Source organism: Leuciscus leuciscus, assembly GCF_965113295.1.
Source record: "Leuciscus leuciscus genome assembly, chromosome: 3".
Classification (NCBI taxonomy): Eukaryota; Metazoa; Chordata; class Actinopteri; order Cypriniformes; family Leuciscidae; genus Leuciscus; species Leuciscus leuciscus.
Window position 1 is genome coordinate 20,210,232 of NC_138727.1, and position 19,985 is coordinate 20,230,216.

At 35.6% G+C, this 19,985-nt stretch overlaps 2 protein-coding genes across 4 annotated transcripts in view; both read right to left on the reverse strand.

Moving 5' to 3' along the window:
* Positions 1 to 7,812, reverse strand: part of fhdc1 (FH2 domain containing 1) — a 28,118-nt gene extending 20,306 nt beyond the window's left edge. Inside the window, exon 1 of the mRNA XM_082165633.1 lies at positions 7,494 to 7,812. The gene's annotated coding sequence lies outside the window, so the exon portion shown is untranslated. The remainder of the gene's footprint in view (positions 1 to 7,493) is intronic.
* A 909-nt stretch (positions 7,813 to 8,721) lies between these two features.
* arfip1 (ADP-ribosylation factor interacting protein 1 (arfaptin 1)) overlaps positions 8,722 to 19,985 on the reverse strand; it is a 28,240-nt gene continuing 16,976 nt past the window's right edge. For 2 of the 3 annotated variants that reach the window (XM_082165667.1, XM_082165669.1), the window contains 7 exons: positions 18,156 to 18,261; positions 14,348 to 14,449; positions 13,162 to 13,274; positions 12,626 to 12,847; positions 11,581 to 11,738; positions 11,300 to 11,474; positions 8,722 to 10,462 (listed from right to left, as the gene is read on the reverse strand). In XM_082165667.1, coding sequence (XP_082021793.1) covers positions 10,307 to 10,462; positions 11,300 to 11,474; positions 11,581 to 11,738; positions 12,626 to 12,847; positions 13,162 to 13,274; positions 14,348 to 14,449; positions 18,156 to 18,261 — 1,032 coding nt within the window. In that variant the 3' untranslated portion in view covers positions 8,722 to 10,306. The remainder of the gene's footprint in view (positions 10,463 to 11,299; positions 11,475 to 11,580; positions 11,739 to 12,625; positions 12,848 to 13,161; positions 13,275 to 14,347; positions 14,450 to 18,155; positions 18,262 to 19,985) is intronic. The other variant, XM_082165668.1, reaches the window with a different exon arrangement.

Sequence of the window (19,985 nt, forward strand, 5' to 3'; positions counted from 1 at the left end):
ACAAAGCCTAGCAAATCTAAAGAACGCAAGAAATCCAATCGGCTACTCATGAGAATAACATATGTGGATGAAGGAAACAACACTGTTCATGAAATGAATGAACAAAGGGATAGTTCACACCCCCCAAAAATTCTGTCATTATTTCCTCATATGCTGTTTAGACTACCACTAATCTTGAACAGAAATTATGTTTTTTATTTATTTATAATATTCTCTCATCATTTTTGTGTGTCCATGCATTGAAAGTCAACACATCAGCCAAAGCTTTCACACACCAAAAAGTACAAAAAGACATCAAAAAAGTAATCCAAATGAATCTAGCGGTGTCCTGAAGAGACACCGATCGCTTTATACGAACAGATTTAATTTAGACTTTTATTCATATAAACATTGATCAGCACCCATACCTAGAGTTCATTAAATATGCCATATGCAAGCTCAACCCAGCTTGCTTGATGACGTTTGTTGATTCCATGTTTTAAATCCTAATGGCTTTAATGATCAGACTCTTCCTGTACTGTGATTTATAATGTTTTTCCTCTCTCACACAACTTAAACATGTGACAATTTAATATTGTTGTGCCTGCTGCCAATCCTGAATGTTTACCTCATTTTGGAGAGGTATGATTTCTCAGATCATGTCACAAATACAATTTATTTAAGCTTATGTTTAAACAATGAAGCATGTCCTTGTTTCTGTGTTGATATATATACATATATATATATATATATATTTTTTTTTTTTTTTTTTTTATTCATAAAGAATGCAGACTGCCATGATACATGATGTGGACAGCAGAATACTTAATTAATTTTACTGATAAAAAGAGAGGCTGTTTTTAAAAAGAGGCTAAGCCTCTTTCTAATAAGAACTGGGAGCAGGACTCCAGGACTGTGATTTAAAATCTACCTCATCACAAAGCTGACAATTTTAAGTATACTTAATGGATATTTGAGCACATTTAGAAAGATTGGGACAGTGTTAATAAACAAACACACTGTACCCAGACCATTAGACATCTGTTCACATGCTTGGCAGTCTAGCAAATTAATCTGACCTCCTTTTGAGAAAATCTCCTAACATTTCTCATTGTTTGTTTGTTAGTGATTAGTCCTTTTGTTTTTGGAAAAGATGGCGGCACAGAATCATCTAATAAACTGAATGGAGCGTAGGTTAAATGCTTAAATTTGAACTTGATTTGAAAACCAAATTTCCCAGGAAGAATACTAATTCTATTCTGGTTCAAAGGCTTTGTTCAACATTGTAAATATCTTAAGGGGCAATCTCTACCCAACCTACCCCTTAAATTTACGTAGTTTTAACCCAGGTTTTCCCAAACAGGAGTTTGTGAGTTGATGAAAAGCTAATAATAATTATTATTTTGAATGTAAAATCAAAATAATGTACATGTATAGTCTGATGCGTCGCATGTTTCAGAGTCAAATTATTATAATGATCAAATATTCTCTGTATATTCTATACAACTGTAATTTACAATAGTAATATATTTCTGTATTCATTCTTACAGTAGCCTATACTTCGAGTTAAAACATGCTACTACAACTACCACTATTACTGCAACTACTACTAATTATTATATTATAATAATTATTATGTATAATTATTATTATATTATTATCAACAACAGAGATCTGTGAACATGTGAATGTGTTAAATTATTGAAATATAAACGTATTAAATATAAATCTCAGGGGATATTTAAAGTAAACAGTTTAAGGGGTTTGGCTGACAAAGAAATTTTAGGACCCCTGGTTTAACCTAATGTAGCCTATATATAGGGTGATGATAAATAATATTTTTGACTTGAATAAAATCAATTAACTTAGATGTTACTACATTCAACATTTTTAGACTAACATTTTTTTCCAGTGAGGTAAGGATACTGTGATACTGATACTGAAGGGTAGTTAGAGGCAGTGATCATTCAAAAGACCCTCAGAGGCAGCAGATGCACAAAAGTGCATTCATATTCATTTTCAGACAGCATAACAGTAGATATGTTTGCCCTTGGGTCTGTCTACACACAAACACAGACAAATGGTACGTCTTCTACCCTATCACAACTCTTCAGACAAAGTCTTGCCCTGTTACCTGACTCAATTGATACCGCAGTTTGAAACTCTCTACTTGTACAGTAGATTGATTTCCAGTATGTCTGGTAAATGAGGGCCAAGGCTACAACCCACACAACGATTATCTAATACCTTCAGTGGAATATTTGGGTGCAATGAACAGCACCAAAAACAAAGAACCTTTGAGGAAACACACAGCGATTAAGAAATACTTAAGGAGATTCAAGTATTAATGTCTTAATGGTGCTTGTGCTTTGGATTCAGTGTTTCTCGGTAAATCGGCCATGTATCAAAGTCCAAACACACACTGCTTTCATAATCAAGGGAAAGACTGGCAAGCTAAATGATCTAAAAGGAACAATGATAAAAGCCACTGGTTTTGTTTGAGACCCAGACATACTGACCACAGTATAACATCATCAGCTATGCAAATCATGAAGTTTGATTAATTTAATGTCAAAGTGTGATGATGGTTTAAAGCTTTTGAAAGCTGATGATTTAGATTAGAAAGGCTAATTATAGGGGAATCATCATCTGTAGCAGCCATAACATGTGATCATCAGCAGGTGATCCAGCAGGTGCGAATCTTGTGTTGTGACATTTTATGACAACTCACTAATTCTCAAATGCATACAGCAATTTTCTATTATTTAGAGTAGGAAATATTCATGAAGACCATCTTTATTTTGTATTACAAGTATTACAGTGATAGTGTGGCTGATCATCTACTGTACCAGCTGTCAAATTTCAGACCTTGCAAAAGGAAAATACAATCTGCTTCAATCTCTGTCTTTACTGTCTTTACATCTTCAGGTTGTTATAGCCACATTTCAAAGGATTTTATAATTGTGTAAAATATGCATTTTTATGTATGTGTAAAACATGAGGCAATCAAGACTGTACCAGTCAGTAGCTATATTTGGCCTACATTTATCTACTACTATAAAAATATTGTATATTAAATTGAATATTGTTGTTGCAAATTGTGCTAATAAAAATATCACCACCCTGGGGTGTTCACACTTGTAGTTCAGTTCTCCTGGTCCCTTTGGTCCGGACCAAAAAAGAAAATTATATTTAATTTTATAATTCAGTCGAATTGCATCAGAGTTAATTTGGAAGTGGACAGAGACCCATCTTTTCAGCATTCTCAGTCCTCTTGTTTGGTGCGGACCAGGGTTCGGATGGCAGTGTTCACACTTATTCAAAATAACCGTACTAACAGAGCAATCATCACACCAGGGTTCGTTTTAATCAAACCAAACCTGCCAAATGTGAACACACCCTAAATGTTATAACTGGTTGACATAGTTGAGGATTGATGAAATAGCAATTAATTTAGAAAACATCAATAAGTCAATCTTTTTTTTTATTATAAATATAGCTTTAATGTACTTAGTAGCCTATAATTATACAGCTGCTTAATTTGCAGGTTATATTGTAAATGAAAAACTTAGTAATTTTTTGTAAAGTAACTTAACATTTAATGAAAAACATAAATATTTTATATTTGCATTATATATTTAAATTCTATATTTTTATCCGTATTTCTGATATGACTCTTTTAATGAGGTCACAACAGAATCGGCCCTATTTTATATGTGAGGTGTTGGTCTGTTTGTGAACAGGATGGTTTGGCAGCATCAAAGTGCTTATTTTACACATCCTCCTGCATTCATTCACAATGTGGGACACAAGAAGTGAGAAAAAGATAGATATGTGCTATAGATTTTTTTGCAGGATCGTTTCTACTATCCACAGACCCACATAAACACTGGTAGTACCATCAGTTTTAAGCTCAAGATGCAGTGTATCTTTGATTATAAACCTCTCTTGATCGCTTTTTTTTTTTTTTATAAAAATGTGTAATAGCATAGCACCATGATTTCTCCATTCTGGTGGCAATGATGAATCTTCTGATAATCAAATTTAACCACAGCTGGGGGAGGGGTGAAGCTTAACCCAAATACAGAAAGGAAGATATTATAATGAAGAGATTAGATACAAAAGAAGAGGGAATCAGACATGAAACACATCTGGATACATTCAAGAGAACTTTAGGAGAAAATAAATAAACAAATAAAATTCCCTAAAACAGGGCACCCACCCAGCCATCTGGGTAATAATATTATAAATTGACATATAATTGCATAAATGTAAAAGATGATATTTTAACTGAAACAGTGCGGCTGGGAGGTGGTAAGCATCCAGCATGAGAAAGCTTGCCTCTCAAAGCCTAGTGATCTCTATTGATCGCAAATGGCCATTAGAGAAGGTAAATAAAGCAGCAACAAAGACCACCTAACAAGTAACCAGACAGAACTCAGAGAAATCTAAGAGCTTCAAGAATTCAAAGAGCTCAAAGAAGCAAAGTTCCAGGATGATCTAATTAACAAAGTGTGACAATTTCTGTACATCACACACTGCATGAATCTGAAGCATCCGTCAGAACAAATGCGATATGAGAAGGGTTTTTTAATGTGCCCTTTAAGTTTCAGGGAAACCCAGAATTTGTCTATAGGTTCTTTTTAAAGCTGTTTGAGCCCTGAGGATCATCCTGTCTGCATGGGACAAGGACTTTAAAAATGCACAGACTGGAGTCTGCACTAATGTTAATGGTCCTTGCTGTCAATCACAGATGCTGCATATTGACTGGTGTTGGGCAAAATGCTAATGCTTCACATGCTTCACTTTAATGTGAACTGAATGAGTGTTTAGTTTGTAATCTCTCACATACACTCACACATGCTAAAATGGACGCAATTCGATTACTAGAGAGGACTAGCAAAGCGCACGCATTGCTCATATTACAGTCACACACTTGGTCTGACTTGCCCTTTGACCACAAACAGACAATATTTTCTGTCTCCCACAGCCACTACAAGCTCAACTAAATGATTTAGAAACCATAGGAACAGCTAGTAATAGTAGACAGTGAAATGACCGCAATAAAATATAAATGGGCTCATACAAAGAGAGCACACGGGTGTAAATCAAACCTCTCAGAATACCAAAACAATCCTAATACATCTAGATATGTAGCATAATCGCATTTAGCTATTTAATAGAGCAATAGAACTAAATAGGTGATACTAGATTTCTGATGTTTTTCTAGCCATTTTATACAAGGAAGTGAATCAGCCAGTGGGACGACAGTATGCCCTTTGGTTGCCATGGTGACAGCAGGTGGGAGGGGAAACTGAAGTCCAAACACCTGATGTTTACGTGTGTGCAAATGAAAGAGCTATACGCTTGCTGCTGAATAGAGTCCCTTTAGAGACCATTAGAAGTGTTGAGACAGATTAAGTAAAAACAGCAACTGGAACTGTCATGACAGCAATATTGTTAATGGTAACTAAAAGCTAAAACTAATTAAAAAAAATATTTATTTATTTAAATTAAGCTGAAATAAAATAAAATATAAATATTAGATGACAACTTAAACTTAAAAAACTTGGTAACTAATTGAAATAAAATAAGTTTAATAAGTATACTAAACTTCTCAAACTGAAATAAAAAATACATTACAGCTAAATAGGAATGTTTAAAAAAAAAAAAAACCTACAAAAAAATGACAAAGCACATAACATTAAGATTAAAGTCAAATAATACTAAAATTACACTGCAAGACAGGCACATGTTGTTTCCTGTTCAGATGCTGTATTTCGGTATTCTGTCTGTGAATAGAAAATTGATCTTTAATATGTCTTTGTTTAACTCAAGTCAAGTGCTTTATTTATTTAGCGCTTTTACAATACAGATTGTTTCAAAGACGCTTGACAGTGATGACAGGAAAATAATGCATCAAAGTTTGTTTTGGCTGTAGAAGATCTAGAAGAAAATAGTGTCATACAGCTTTGGAGAAAACAGTGATGTCATCGTCCAGCTCAGTTCAGTTCTCATACAATGGTGTCAATGCATGCTGATCAATAATTTTGTTGAATATTAAGTGTCCCCGACTAAGCAAGCCACACTTACTAAAACTTACTAACATTTTGAATGTTATTGTTTTCAAATATCCATTCTGATATTCCTTGTACATGCAATTTACCAAAAACATGAAATAGCTACACTGTCAGAACCCAAAACAATCCACAAATTCGCAATCATGTGTTACCACTGTAATCAATCAAGTCAGTACTACTTTAGGGGGGCTTCCACCAATTGAGTTCCACTACTTTAGGGTGTGTTACCGTGGCAATGTGACAACAGACAACCACCCTCCCCGTTGACCTCACCCTGAGGGAAAACTTTTTCCTAAGCTTTGTTCCAGAACTCCTGAATGGATTGTCTCAATTCATCTCACCATGAGAAATGGGATGGGTCACTAAAGAAGCTGGCTTCAGAGGATTACAATAAAGCACATCACAACCGATGACAAAGCAGCACAAAAGCACTAGAAACAGCCCTAAGGGTCTCTGCGGGGCATAAGAAAAGCTGATCAGCAGCAGAAAACTTCACATTTATTTATTTGTACGTAGTACGTACAGTTCTACTGTCAGTAGCCTACACATTTATACTGTGTGACTATGACAGATTTCAGATGATGTAATGTTTACAGACCATGTTCCAGGCACAATAGGGTTAAATAAAGGAGGCACTGGAGGCTTTTGAGCAGGAACCGTGGTAGACTTTTCTTATTAAAGTCTGAACAACATGTTCAGATTACAGAGAGGTGACTGACTCATGGGAGCAGTGAGGTGACACCAGAAATACTGTGATCTTTAGTGATGCGCGTCCTATGGCGTGACAGCGATCACACTAAAGGCTACAGAATAAAACCTGAGTGTTAATGAGATGGAAACCGATCGATTAAACCCAAAGGGGAGGACAGGGAGAATTACGGACGAAATTGTAGAATCAATAAATGAATACAGCTGTCAGTCTACACTACTCGCAGCATTTATTATAGCCTACACATAGCATAATATAAGTAGCCTATAACTTTAATATTCTCCTCGGGATCTCGCATGGTAGCACATTAGGCAAATATTCCTGCTTTAGGCTATGACACAGTAATAGCCTATAGCCTATAGCATATATATATATATATATATATATATATATATATATATATATATATATATATATATATATATATATATAGCTAGCTCATTTGAGCTATATTTCAAATGGGAATATTACAATTACTATTATTGTGTCAAAAAGCAGAATTTACCTGTGCGTTCATGCGAGAATCACGAGTAGGATAGCCTATTAAAGTTATGCTTTTCAGAATAAACCCGTTCAGTCGGTCTATGAATGAATGGCATACGCATATCTACAGGACACCGCTAGAAGAAACAAATCATTCAGCAGCAAAACAAGAGTAGGCTATAAAGCAAAACGAAATCTTTCGGATCTAAACATGCACAATAAACTGCGTTAAAAAAACTTACCTTGTACAGTTAAAGGAAAAGATGTACTAGTTTTTTTTTTCCTGTTGCGGCAGGTGCGTGTATCCGAGGGTAGGTGAGTGTGTGTCGGTATCACCGGCATTCTGCGCGTCCAGCGCTGCAGCGACGCTCTCCAAACTGCAGTGTATTACAGCTTGCGGACACACTGCGCATGCGCTTGTCGTGTGTGCCGCGAGACCGCGCATGGGACGGGTCGAGTGTGACGTTTGTCACTCGCTGGTGACGAGTGTAACATTAGCCTACTGCTCAGACACAATTATTAATATTGACATACATCGTCGCTGGCTGTTTATTAAACATAAGCAGGTCTATTCGGCAACCATGGAGATGACGGGCCAATTATTTAGATACAAACAGTAATTTGAGGGTAATTTTAGAACTTACTGAAAATGTTTTAAATATTTTAAAAAGCTGTATGAGCACGAATATATTTTTTCTGTGACTGACACATTGTCAAGCACCATTTCCATCACTTAAAATCAATCTCCCCATTCACAGCATCATCATGATCCATCATTAACGACTAAACGAGTTTTATATAGAAACCGTTCTTCCAGTGGTTCTCGGCCAGGGCCCACTAAGGGGCTGGCAAACTTACAGGGGAGCCCCCGTCTTAAAATTAACAATCTTGTTTCACATGCTAGAAAAACAGAAAATAGAAATGTACATCATTTATCTGACATTATATGGGGATATTTTGGGGATATTTAATTTAATTTTATCAATCAATAAATTCCTCTTGAAACAAACTTTGTTGTATTATTTAAATTGAATACTGTGAAGCTGCTTTGATACAATCTGTATTGTGAAAAGCGCTATACAAATAAACTTGACTTGACATTATATTCTTGTTTTATTTTTTAAACAAAAATGCTACAGGTAGCCTACAAAGCAGCTTTGATAGGAAGGCCTTTGAATATTGTCTTGGACAAATAGGGGCTGAGTTATTCTGTAATGCTAGCAGAAAGTCAATGAAAACGCTAGGTCAACTAGTAAGAAAGACAACAGTGCCCTCTGTAGGCAGAATGCAGTCTTGACTGTATGATAAATAATGTCATAATGTATCCTCTGAACTGAAACAATGTCAAATAATAAGTCAAATAATGCTTTAATTCATAACCAGAAAGGGTGTCAGGTGAAAATATGGTAAAACGCATAAATTATCACTGAAACTATTTAATAAATGTGAATAAAAAAAGAGAATTATACATAAGAATTAATAATTTTATTGTCTCCCATAATTCAACATTCAGTACTTCAGTCTTTTTTGCCCTTAAACACCCAGTCCATTATTTATCAACAAATCCTCAAAAAAGTACACAGCTAAATTCTTTATACCCAAAGCAAAATACACGATTTTACAAATATATAAATGTGTCTATGAACGTGTCTCCTCCCCACCTACATACTGCTATGGCAGAATTTCTTTAAATGTCCAAATCTAAGGCTTTTCCAGGTTAGCATCTGAGTTGGTACTGGGTTAATCTAATTTGACCAAACGTTATACTTTTGCATTTACAGAGTTAAATTTATTGGACCCTTACAACAATAATCAGAAGTGAATGCTTTAGAAAATGTCTTCTTCCTTTAACATGTATATATATATATTTTTTTTTTAAAGTTGCGCAGAGAAAGAACAACAAAACCCAAACAGATATAAACAGCTGAGGCAGCTGACATGGTATTTCATGTCAAATTAATTTGGTTTACATTTTGTACAAAATAGTCTCCTGGCTTAGTTATTAAAGAAACGGAATGCAAGGAGAGATTGTTTAAAAATGAAACAAAAGAAAAAAGAAAGATATCACAGATTGTAAATGTCAAGTAAAGTAAAGGTTGCTGGTCTACGTGTACGCATATGTGATTATCCAGGGCTGCACATATGGCTGTGTTTATTGGTCCATTCTATAGTCTGTAGGACAGCAATGGGAGTACATTTTTTTCACAACTCACTTCCTGACAACACTGAAGATGATTAAAATTGATGATTGACAAAAAGCAAGGCACATCAAGTCAGAAATGAAGCTCCATCCCCTTCCCATGGAATCTACAAGTTTCCCTTTACAATTTTTAGTAAACTTTAAAGATAAAAAGCCAAAGATTGAGAATTTATAACGTCCTGTTATCCTGCCCTTTTCCATTTTAATTGTGAGAACAGTAAATGCATCATAGCAAAACTAAAATGCCCAACCTTTCAGTTGAACATGCCCTTGAAGGCAGAAGTGTGGAAATCTATGCCATTGTTCTTGATGACAATATAACAATGCAGTTACATAAGAGTTAGGAGAGGTGGACACAAGTGAGGTCTAGAATTATGTCTCAGATTGGTCATGTTTTTTTATTTCAAGATCAATTTGATTTTGAATCATCTTTGTGGAAAAACTACTTTAAAGGCTTTACAACATACACATGGTGCTTCATTTCTTTCTGCTTCCTGTTAAGTTGTCTGTATTTTTGTATACTATAAAGTGCTGGTAACTTGATTCAAAAACAACAAGATTGTTTTTTTGTTGTTGTTGTTGTTGTTGTGCAAGAGAGTGCAAACTCTCTGACAAATGAAAAAGCATTTATTTTAAAAACTAAACTTCAAGTGTTAAGTCAGACATAACAAGGATAAAGAGAGGGGCTAAATATTTCTCTCTTTTATCAAACAGTTTCCTGTTTTAGACATTTATTGACAGGATTTAGTGTCCTGAAAGGAGTAAAAAGGGAAAGGAGTGATAGAAACATTTTTGCTTTTTTTTGTTGATTTGGTCTCTTTTGGGAGTGCACATATTTCAGGAATGCTGACTCAATCAGTGCTCCTCCAGCCAAGAGGGGGTTTCTCCTCCTGGTAACTTTAGTTTGATGTGGAACTGTTTAAGGGTTTGTTCCAGCTGCTGTTGGTTGCCTGCGAAGTACGCTGCGATGGCGTTATGGAAGAGAATCAGCTGGTTGTGTAAAACTTTCACCTGAGGAAAAGGGAATGAAAACTCTCAGTGACTCACACCTTGAGAATGTAATTCAGAACTCAAAGTACGGAAAAGGAAAGAAAAAAATCATCAGTATAAAAAATAATTCAAGAGACATATCAACTATTTCAATTATATTTCAACAATAAAAAAAATGTACTGGAAAAAAATGACTGAAATGACCCCACATTTTCTAACTGATTATTTCCTAAAATATGCCCGGCAAATTTGGAGTAGCCTAGACAGCCGCAGCGCTAACCAGCCATTTTTGTGTTTATCTTACAGCAACTGAATAAAAAAGATGCCGTAATCAGTTTGAGTTCATCTTTTCCAACAGGATATATTAGTCAACTTGAAATGGCCTTTGCAACATATGTTACTTCTGTAATGTGATGCGCTGTTTCCAAGTGAACAAGAAAGGTTGAAAAACAAGAGAGTTCAGTTAGATCAGCCAAAAATGAAGGTTGTTTCAGAGTTGGTTAGTTTTTTAAGATCAGAAACATCAGCATCACATTTACAAGGAGAAGATTTAAATACAAAGACATTGAACTTTGCTAACATTAGCACTGTAGGTACAGAATAATCTATAAAACCTGCTACTACCTAGAAGGTCTAGAAAAGAGGAAAGTAGCAGTGTAAGGAAAAACTCATTATTTCAGCAATTACGTTTTGTCATACAAATGGCAATTTATATTGAACTTTCAATTTGGTCAATATAGTGCAAAAAAGGACCAAACAAATACTGAATAGCCACCATATTAACTTTGACACTTCATTTTATTATAGACTATTAAGGTATCCAAAAGCAGCTGATTTCAAAAGATACATTTCACCTACCTTGTTTTCCTCCAGAAACTTAAGTTTGACCGAGACGTCATTGCGCATCTTTTCATATTTTTCACGGTGGATCTGGAACTGTTGCTGAGACAGCTCAATCTTGGGGAGTGTGTTGGCGTCCCGTGGACCCAGATTGAGCTCCTCTAAATCTGTGCGGTACGCATCATATTCAATCCTACCAAAAAAAGCACATGCCTTACAGAATGAGGATGTTTTGCTCTACAGGTATATATATATTATATAAAAGTAGCATACAGTGGTTTATAAAGATATATTCAGACCTTGCTGCTTCATATTGCTTAATGTTGATCAAGGTGTCCTCTATAGTTTTATCCACTAGAGTTTTAACACTGGCAATGAAGAAGTTGATAGCTCCTAACAGGGTTTCTCCATTTTTCGCCAGGAGTTTTTGGGTTTCAGCATTGTAGCCAAATTCCTCCTGAAATACAATTCAATAAATAAAACACACTGAGATGAAATGCGTATTTGTCTACAATAAAACACAAACGTACAAAAATAGACAGCTAGACAGTGATTCAAATAAAATGGTACTCCCCAAGAAACCAATGAACTTTCTGGTTATAGTCTAGTCATAAAGTATTTAGTATTTGTGTTGGTTGTGGAAAAAGCACTGCCAAAGTGTATCCAAACAGTCCATGAATAAATGATACCTTAAGAAGGCATCCAGTTATACTGTCAGAATTGCAATTTTCTTTATCAATAAAAGCTGAAAATCGATGTAGTCTTCACAGATGCACTTGAGTCGTATTATAGTGATTCAAACCAAATGTCACAATTATGACATGATTGTTTGATGGCTATTTTCTATTGGTATATTGCATTTCTCTCATATAGACACGCACAGACTATAAATAATAATAATAATTTGGTTTTCTGAGAACATGTATTCTCTTTGTATTAACCAGAGTAATCAGTTTTTATCACATGACCTAAAGATATGTACTAAGTTTGACAACCTGAAAGCAAGCACTGCTGTATTTGTATGATTTCAAACAGTACTGTTTAACCATTTAAAAACAAACAAGAATTTTGTAGAATATTTGAGAGATGATTTGAGATTATTGGTTTTGAGACCACTGACAGAAAACCAAGTGTGAGAACACGGTTAAATGTTGTATAACCAAATTTATATAGCAAAATCACTTACCACTGTGAAAAAGTACTTAATTAGAACAACTTAAAAAAAAACTATAAGATGTTTATTATACATTTTTAATGAAAACTCAAAAACTGATTCTGACATTTTATTTAAAAACAAAAGGCTGTAGCAGATACAACATTAGATGCAACAGTTTTTATACTTACATGTAGTTCGGGTGTCTTGAGACTTAGGTCAGCGAACGCATCACCTAGCTGTCTTTGCGTCTGCAGCATCTGCGCCAGCTGAGTGCACAGCGTCTGCGCCAGTTTGACAACATGCTCGTACTTGCGTTTGTTTTCACGAAGAACCTCGATCTGAGCCTCCAGCTCCAGATCAACTGTACGGGAGCCGCGACCTAACTTCTCTGACAGAATTTGCTTAGTGCACTGTAGGGATGAAAACAAATATTTACAAGGCTACACAAGACTACAATGGGCACAGGGGAGATATAGAAACCCTTATTATTTTTTTATAATAATATAGAGGACGGGAAATGATGGAGAGAATAGTGGGGAGCAGGACTGCAGAAATTGCCACAAGTTGGATTAAACTTCTATCACACATTCTTTCAACTCCATACAGACCCCAACTCTAAAGAGCTATGCACTACATTTCTGTTTCACAAAAATAATCCAAATGCCTGAGACATTTTTTCCTGAACACTGATACCTTCATAACCAGCATGGCAGGAATCACTCACTTTGTAAGTGTTGATGCTCCACTTCCTCACCAGCTCCAGTTTCTCTATGGCAGGACTCTTCATGTCATCGGCAAGGACCACTGCTCCTCCCATCTGCTGCTCTCTCAAATCACCTAATGACAGAATGACATCTGTTTAGTGACAGTGATTACTGTACAGTATGTTATTACCCCTCTACTCTTATTGTGACTCAATGGCAAAAATGATTAACCCAATTAATTAGTGATTGGCTGAATCAAGTCAATCAAAAGTCTGTAGAGAAAACTCTGCATTCAAGATAATTATACATTTGACATAAAACACGACAGCGTAGTTATCATTAACTAAAACAAACTAAAAGTAATAAAGAATCATTTTTGTTACTTGAAATAAGGCTGAAATAAAATAAAATATAAATATTAGGATGAAAACCCTAAACTAAATGGAAATTAGAGTATAGCTGATATAAAACAAACTAAAGCTGAAATACAAATAAATAAAACCATTAAGAAATAAAAAAAAAGTTTTAAAAATGGCAATAGCAATTTTGAAAAAATACAATTACTAACTTAAGCTAAAATTAAAGTGAAAAAATAAAAATAAATGATAATTCTAAATATTAATTGAAAACTAAAATAGCATATAAATTACAACAACAACAAAAATACTGAAACAAGACTAATACTAGACTAAGCATACTGTAGTTGAAAAAGGGTCTCTTTTAAAATGTCAGAAGGTGGCAGAGACAGTGAGAATCGACAAAAGCAGTGCATTGTTTTGGATTAACAAAGTCCTGAAAGGGGAAAAATAGTAAATTATTGATGAGATACGGTCTTTATCTTTTGCGATCAGTCAGGAAGGCAAAAGGTTACAGGGTGGTCAGCCAACACGAATAAATGAGCCCAGACTTCAAGTTATTAAAGAGGGAAGCAACAATAAGGAAGAGAACAGGCCTGGAGATCACAGAGTTTGAAAGAACACCATCATAAATTTAAACACTGCTAATCTAATGAATGCTGCAAGACACATTTCAAAAGCAGGAATTTTATGTCTCTTGAAGATTGAACATTTCAACAGACATCACTGGAATCTACCAGAATAAAGTCTTTATGATGGTATAGTCTGAAACAGACAGTGCGGCGTTAGTAAGGGAGAGATTAAGGAACGCAGATTCATGCGTGACATCGTCTGTTACAGTATGTGGTACCTTTGTGTGTCTCCACCTGACTATCGCTGATGCTGCGAGCTAGCCGGCTGGCTGCTGCAGGACTGGGGACAACTGTAGGTGTGGTGGCCTGGAATGGCGACTCTAAAAATGGTCAGTGATGAATTTTGATCATTTATACACCGAGTCTGAAAAACTATTAGTAAAATACAGCCACAGAGGGGGAAATGTCCATCTATCAAAAAATGTATTAATTAATGAATAAGTAAAAAGAAAGTATTGATTGTTTGGCCTTGTTTATGGAAAGTATGCTGCAAAAACAGGTAAACCAGAGCGTGGTAATAGTATCAAAACTACTAGGGCATTAAATTGACCACCCACATTTACACTACCAAAAGTTTAGGGTCAGTTCGTTTTTTTTTTTTTTTGAAAGAATAATGCTTTTATTCAGGAATGATGCATTAAAGGTGCAGTAAGCAATTTCTGAGAAATGCTATAGAAAATGTAAATAAACACCTAAACCATAGACTGTAAAAAAAGATGGACAGTGCGTCTCCACTTCCTTCCATTGTAGAAAAATGTCTACGCACTAGTGATCCTGAGGTGGAGCCACGGCATCAAGGTCCCTCTATACTCATACTTAGTGCTGGGCGGTATACCGGTTCATACGGAATACCGATGTTTATTTTTATGATATTAATATTTAATATACCGCAATACCAAAAAGAGTATGTCGCTTAAACAATGTTGGGAACATGGCATGGCGTGACACTGTTTGAGAGGGTTCCCTTTTCACTGTTGCACTGTGGTGAGGGCACAGCTTTATGTGTTACTAAGTGTGACGGTGAAGATGGATAGGTTCAACTACAATTGATAGCTGTCAAATTATATTACAGTGTTTCCCAAACACTGGTTCACAATATCAACACTGCCCGCCACAAATAGATTTTTTACAAAAGGCTTTGAGATCGTTGAATAAACATGAGCACTGCACATTTCAAAGTAAAAACGCGGCGCAGGAACTGACTGTCTTTAGAAAAGTGTCAATGTTATTTTCATTTAATCTGTCTTTATCTTTCCAGATGAAGCAGCGTTTATGAGCGCTGTGCTGTTTTGTGTACAGCCGTTACCGGGGAATCCGCCATTTCTGCTGCTCAAAAAAACAAAGTGGATTGGACGATCCACTGAGTGCCACAAAATTCTTATAGCCAAACAGCATTAGGGGGCGTATACGTTCATGATGGGGGCAAGAGAAAGTAAGACATTTGCAGAAAGACCAGATCAAAGGAATACAATTGGAAGAAGAATGGTTACGATCAGGCAAGAGCTAGGATCCGGAAATGGGAAAAGCTTTCCAGTGCTGGAGAGACGTTGGAGAGCAGGAAGGCCTGAAAACAGACACTGAGTTTGCTTTGTTTCTGCTCGATACATGAGTAACATTGGTTTTTGTTGTTGCAGAATTTGTTGTTACATATCATGTTCATTATTTTGGGGGCAGAACAATAAAGGGAGGGGTATGTTTGTTCGGGTGTCGATTTCAAATGTCAACAGTGTTTCTCTCAGAAATTGCTTACTGCACCTTCAAATGGTATTTTAAATATTTTAAACTTCCTATTCATCAAAGAATACTGAAAGATAATTTGGCATTGAGGACTTGCTGCTGAAAAATCCGCTTTGCATCACAGGAATAAATTACATATTAAAACATTCAAATAGAAAAATATAATAATAGAAAACAGTTATTTTAAATTGCATAAATATTTCATTATATTGCTGTTTTTACTGTATTTTGACCGAATAAATGCAGCCTTGGTGAGCATAAGTGACTATTTTCAATATTTGAAACTCCATATTTTAAACAGTAATGCTTGTGTACTAAGGCTGAGCGATTTTTCTTTAACCAATATCGCAACTGCGATTTAATATGCGATTATTTTTTAAGCTCTTTATCTTCTGTATTATTCAACAAAGACAAGCAATAAATCATTGTATGATGGGAATCTTTAGGCACCTCATGATCTGATTCCAAAACTATTGTTGATCTACAATTTTTTCTTATCAATTAATCTTATTAATAAAGCTTAAAATCTTTTTTATTTAATTACATATATAATTATAAGTACTTTAAAAAACAATTACACATTACAATTTTTTATTAAAACAATTGCATGTTAAGAATTTTAAATAGGCTATATAAACTAATATAGCTTCAAAACATAAAAACTAGTGAATGAAAAAAGAGGAAGAAAAAACATATTACAAGCAATAAACAAAGAGTGCTTTCAGTATTTAAGAGCAATCCAAAGATTTTTCCATTCAAGAGCTTTAACATTAATTTTGCGTCATAAAAGCATTTTTTTTCAGATGCAAGTAGCTACATTTAACCACGGAGACGAGTCGCTCACAGCCGCGTGCGCGAGCGCTCTTCACAAAGCGCGCATAAGTATTTAAAGTTGAAAGCAGCCTTCTGTCAGTGAGTTATATATTTTACTATGTAAGCCCACTGCATTCCAAAAGACATAAATTATGCCTTCGTAGAGCATTTGTAAGTAAAATACCGGCGGGCGATACCGCGCACTGCGAGTACTAACATCAAGCAAAGCTTGCATATCCAGTGCAATGAAGCCTTTTAAATGTCCCTGTAATTCGCTTAAACTTTTTGTGCGAGAGGATTTGGAAGCAAGCAGAATAACCCTGGATTTCCACCAACTGCGGAACGGCTGCGGATTGGCTCTGCTGCGTGTCGGCTCCATGCTTCACCGTCCTTCAATACCCACCAGGTCCGGATTTGTTGCGGAACGGCTACGGCCATGACTGACAAATCCGTTCCGCAACAAACCCGGACCTGGTGGGTATTGAAGGACGGTGAAGCATGGAGCCGACACGCAGCAGAGCCAATCCGCAGCCGTTCCGCAGTTGGTGGAAATCCGGGGTATGTGTGTTTTTAAAACACGCAGCGTCATCACGCATCTGTGTTTAAAAACTAAGCTCAGAATCGATCCAGAATTGTTGGAGAGAGAATCTATAATACAATATCACCTACATAATGTCTAAAAAGAAATTGCCCTATTGTGTACACAGAAATTACTATTTTGATTTCAGCAACATGAACTGTCGGTGATTCCAATCATAACAGGACTTGTTTACATATGGGCGTCTTAAAAGTACGGTATCAACATCAGGGGAAAATCTGAAATTATACAAAACTTTACAATATGGCCCCTTTAAATAAAATGTTTCAAATTGATTTCATTGCCAGTAGGTGATACTGCAGCAAGGAGATGAAACAAGCTCCATAGCTTACTAAGCTAACAAGTAACAAGGGAAATAATAAAAAGGGGTGGTCCGCAATTACACCCAGCTAATGACAGGTTGCCAGGTTTCTCTCCTACAAATTAATTCACATAGCAAATGAGCATGAAATAATGAAAGGGGAAAGCAGATTGAAAAAAAAAAAGATCACAGACGACTCAGTAATGAGACAGGGACACCTTTCTTTTCAAATTCAAATTCTCCCTCTCTCCACAACACACACAAAGAGAAACACAGACAAACAAATGTGGGTTTAAATTAGACGAACCGGATAGTGAGAAGATATTGAACCTAATGACTGAAGAATAACGCTCTATCCAGCCTGATCTCATTTAATACAATGAGAGGAAGTGTTTTTAAATGATTAACATTTTGTCCATCTCTGAGCGAATTGCCAATCTGTATGTAATCTTATGTAAGCACATACGTTTGTGCGCAAACAAACTAGTCAGCTGTAGCATGCTGAGTCATTGTTTGTATTTGTGTGAAGAACAAACGCAAAATAATATTAATGTCCAATGCATGCTTAGTGTTATACCTGTGAATGGACCCACTTGGACCACTCCCTCGGTCATTGCATAGTTTTCATTTGAATTGTGGGAGTGTGACATGATTGTTCCAGAGGAGATATTATGTGGCAGATCCTTGAGAGAAATAAAAGAAAGAGAACAACAAACAAGAATATAAATGAATGACACTCAAGAAAGATATCACAACAAAGCAATTCCCGAGTATACTGGTTTTTTTCCCATTTTTCCATCTGATTTTTAGCCGTCAAAATTTTAAGTTACTTAATTTCAAAACTGAATAATTTTTGATCAATTTCATGCTAAAAACTTCACTCTTAAAACAGTCTAAACTCTGTAAACTCAGGGTTAATGTTCTTATTTGCACATTTATGAGGTCAATAACAAATTACACAAATACAATGGGGATATTATCAGTGTCAATGTGGCCAAGTAAATCTGCTCTGTGTGTTTTAAGTCACCCTATATGTACAAAAGTATAAAACTCTACAAGTTCAAAAGGGTCTCTCTCCTTTACATCAAAATGCTCTTTATTTCCTCAGACACTGAAACTAAATACATTGTGCATTTGTGAAAGTTTCTGTGACTGTACAAAGTTCATGAATATTTAATGAATTTAAAATAATGCATTTTTATAACACAGGTTTAAAAGCGGTGCAAGGCATCTTTAAAATTTCTTGTGTGAAATGTTTAAACAGGTACCATTATGTACAGTCATGGCCAAAAAGTTTAGGCAGTGACATGAATGTGTTTCGCAAAGTTTGCTGCTTTAGTATTTGTAGATTGTTTTGTAGATGTTTCTGTGGTATACTGGAAAATGATAAGAATTTTGTACGTTTTAAAGGCTTTTTTTGGCAAAAACATTCAATAGATGCAAAGTGTCAATATTTACAGCGTTGACCCATTTTCTTCATAACCTCTGCAATTCGCTCTGGCTTGGAGGATATCAGCTTCTGGGCCAAATCCTGACTGATGGCGATACATTCACAAATTGTGGTCTTCTGCTTGTCCACTCGCCTTTTGATGACTGACCATAGCTTCTCTACGGGATTAAGATCCAGGGAATTGCCTGGCCACATATCCAAACTTTCAATGTGATGATCTCCGATCCACTTCATTATCACTATATTATAACTAAATTCTCAACCATGAGCTCTCTGGCTGGCATGGATGTTGGCACACTTTTATGAAGCTAATAAAAAGAAGTCAAGCTCAAAGTAAATCCTAACCCGGATACATGAAACTGAAGGTGGGGCTGGGCAAACCAACAATCCATAACATACAATAATAGCAACTACAGTTCAAACCAGCATTGGTTGGTTATGGAATCAGAGCAGTGCTGCATTGATTTGTAAAAAAAGAAATAATACAAAATAATAATAATATGGATTGGAATCCACTGCTGCTTCATTGTATATGTAACGAGTGATTATAATCAAGGTATTAATCAATATTTTTCCTTCTAAATATCAAATGAGTTGAAAGACTTCTCAGGAGATTTTACTTTGTTACAGAAGTTACCAGTGTGATTACTGAAATGTTTTTTTTCGTGTATTCTTTAATGTCTGTATTTGATATCTGAATGCAGTAACAGTGCTTGCTTATTAGCTCGGCTTCCAGAAATTGAATAGGGACTTGCTTTGTGTTTAAACGTGTTAAAACATATAGGGGTCATTGAAGCCAATAGTTTAAGAGACCATTTCTTTGTTGAAGCCTTACTTTCCAGTTAGACTAAAGTGTATCTCTCCTTGAGAGAAAGAATGCATTATCTTGATGTTTTTAGAGGACTCTCGTTTATAGCTAGAGCCTGGCCAAATCCAACCTTTGAAAAGCTGTGTCGG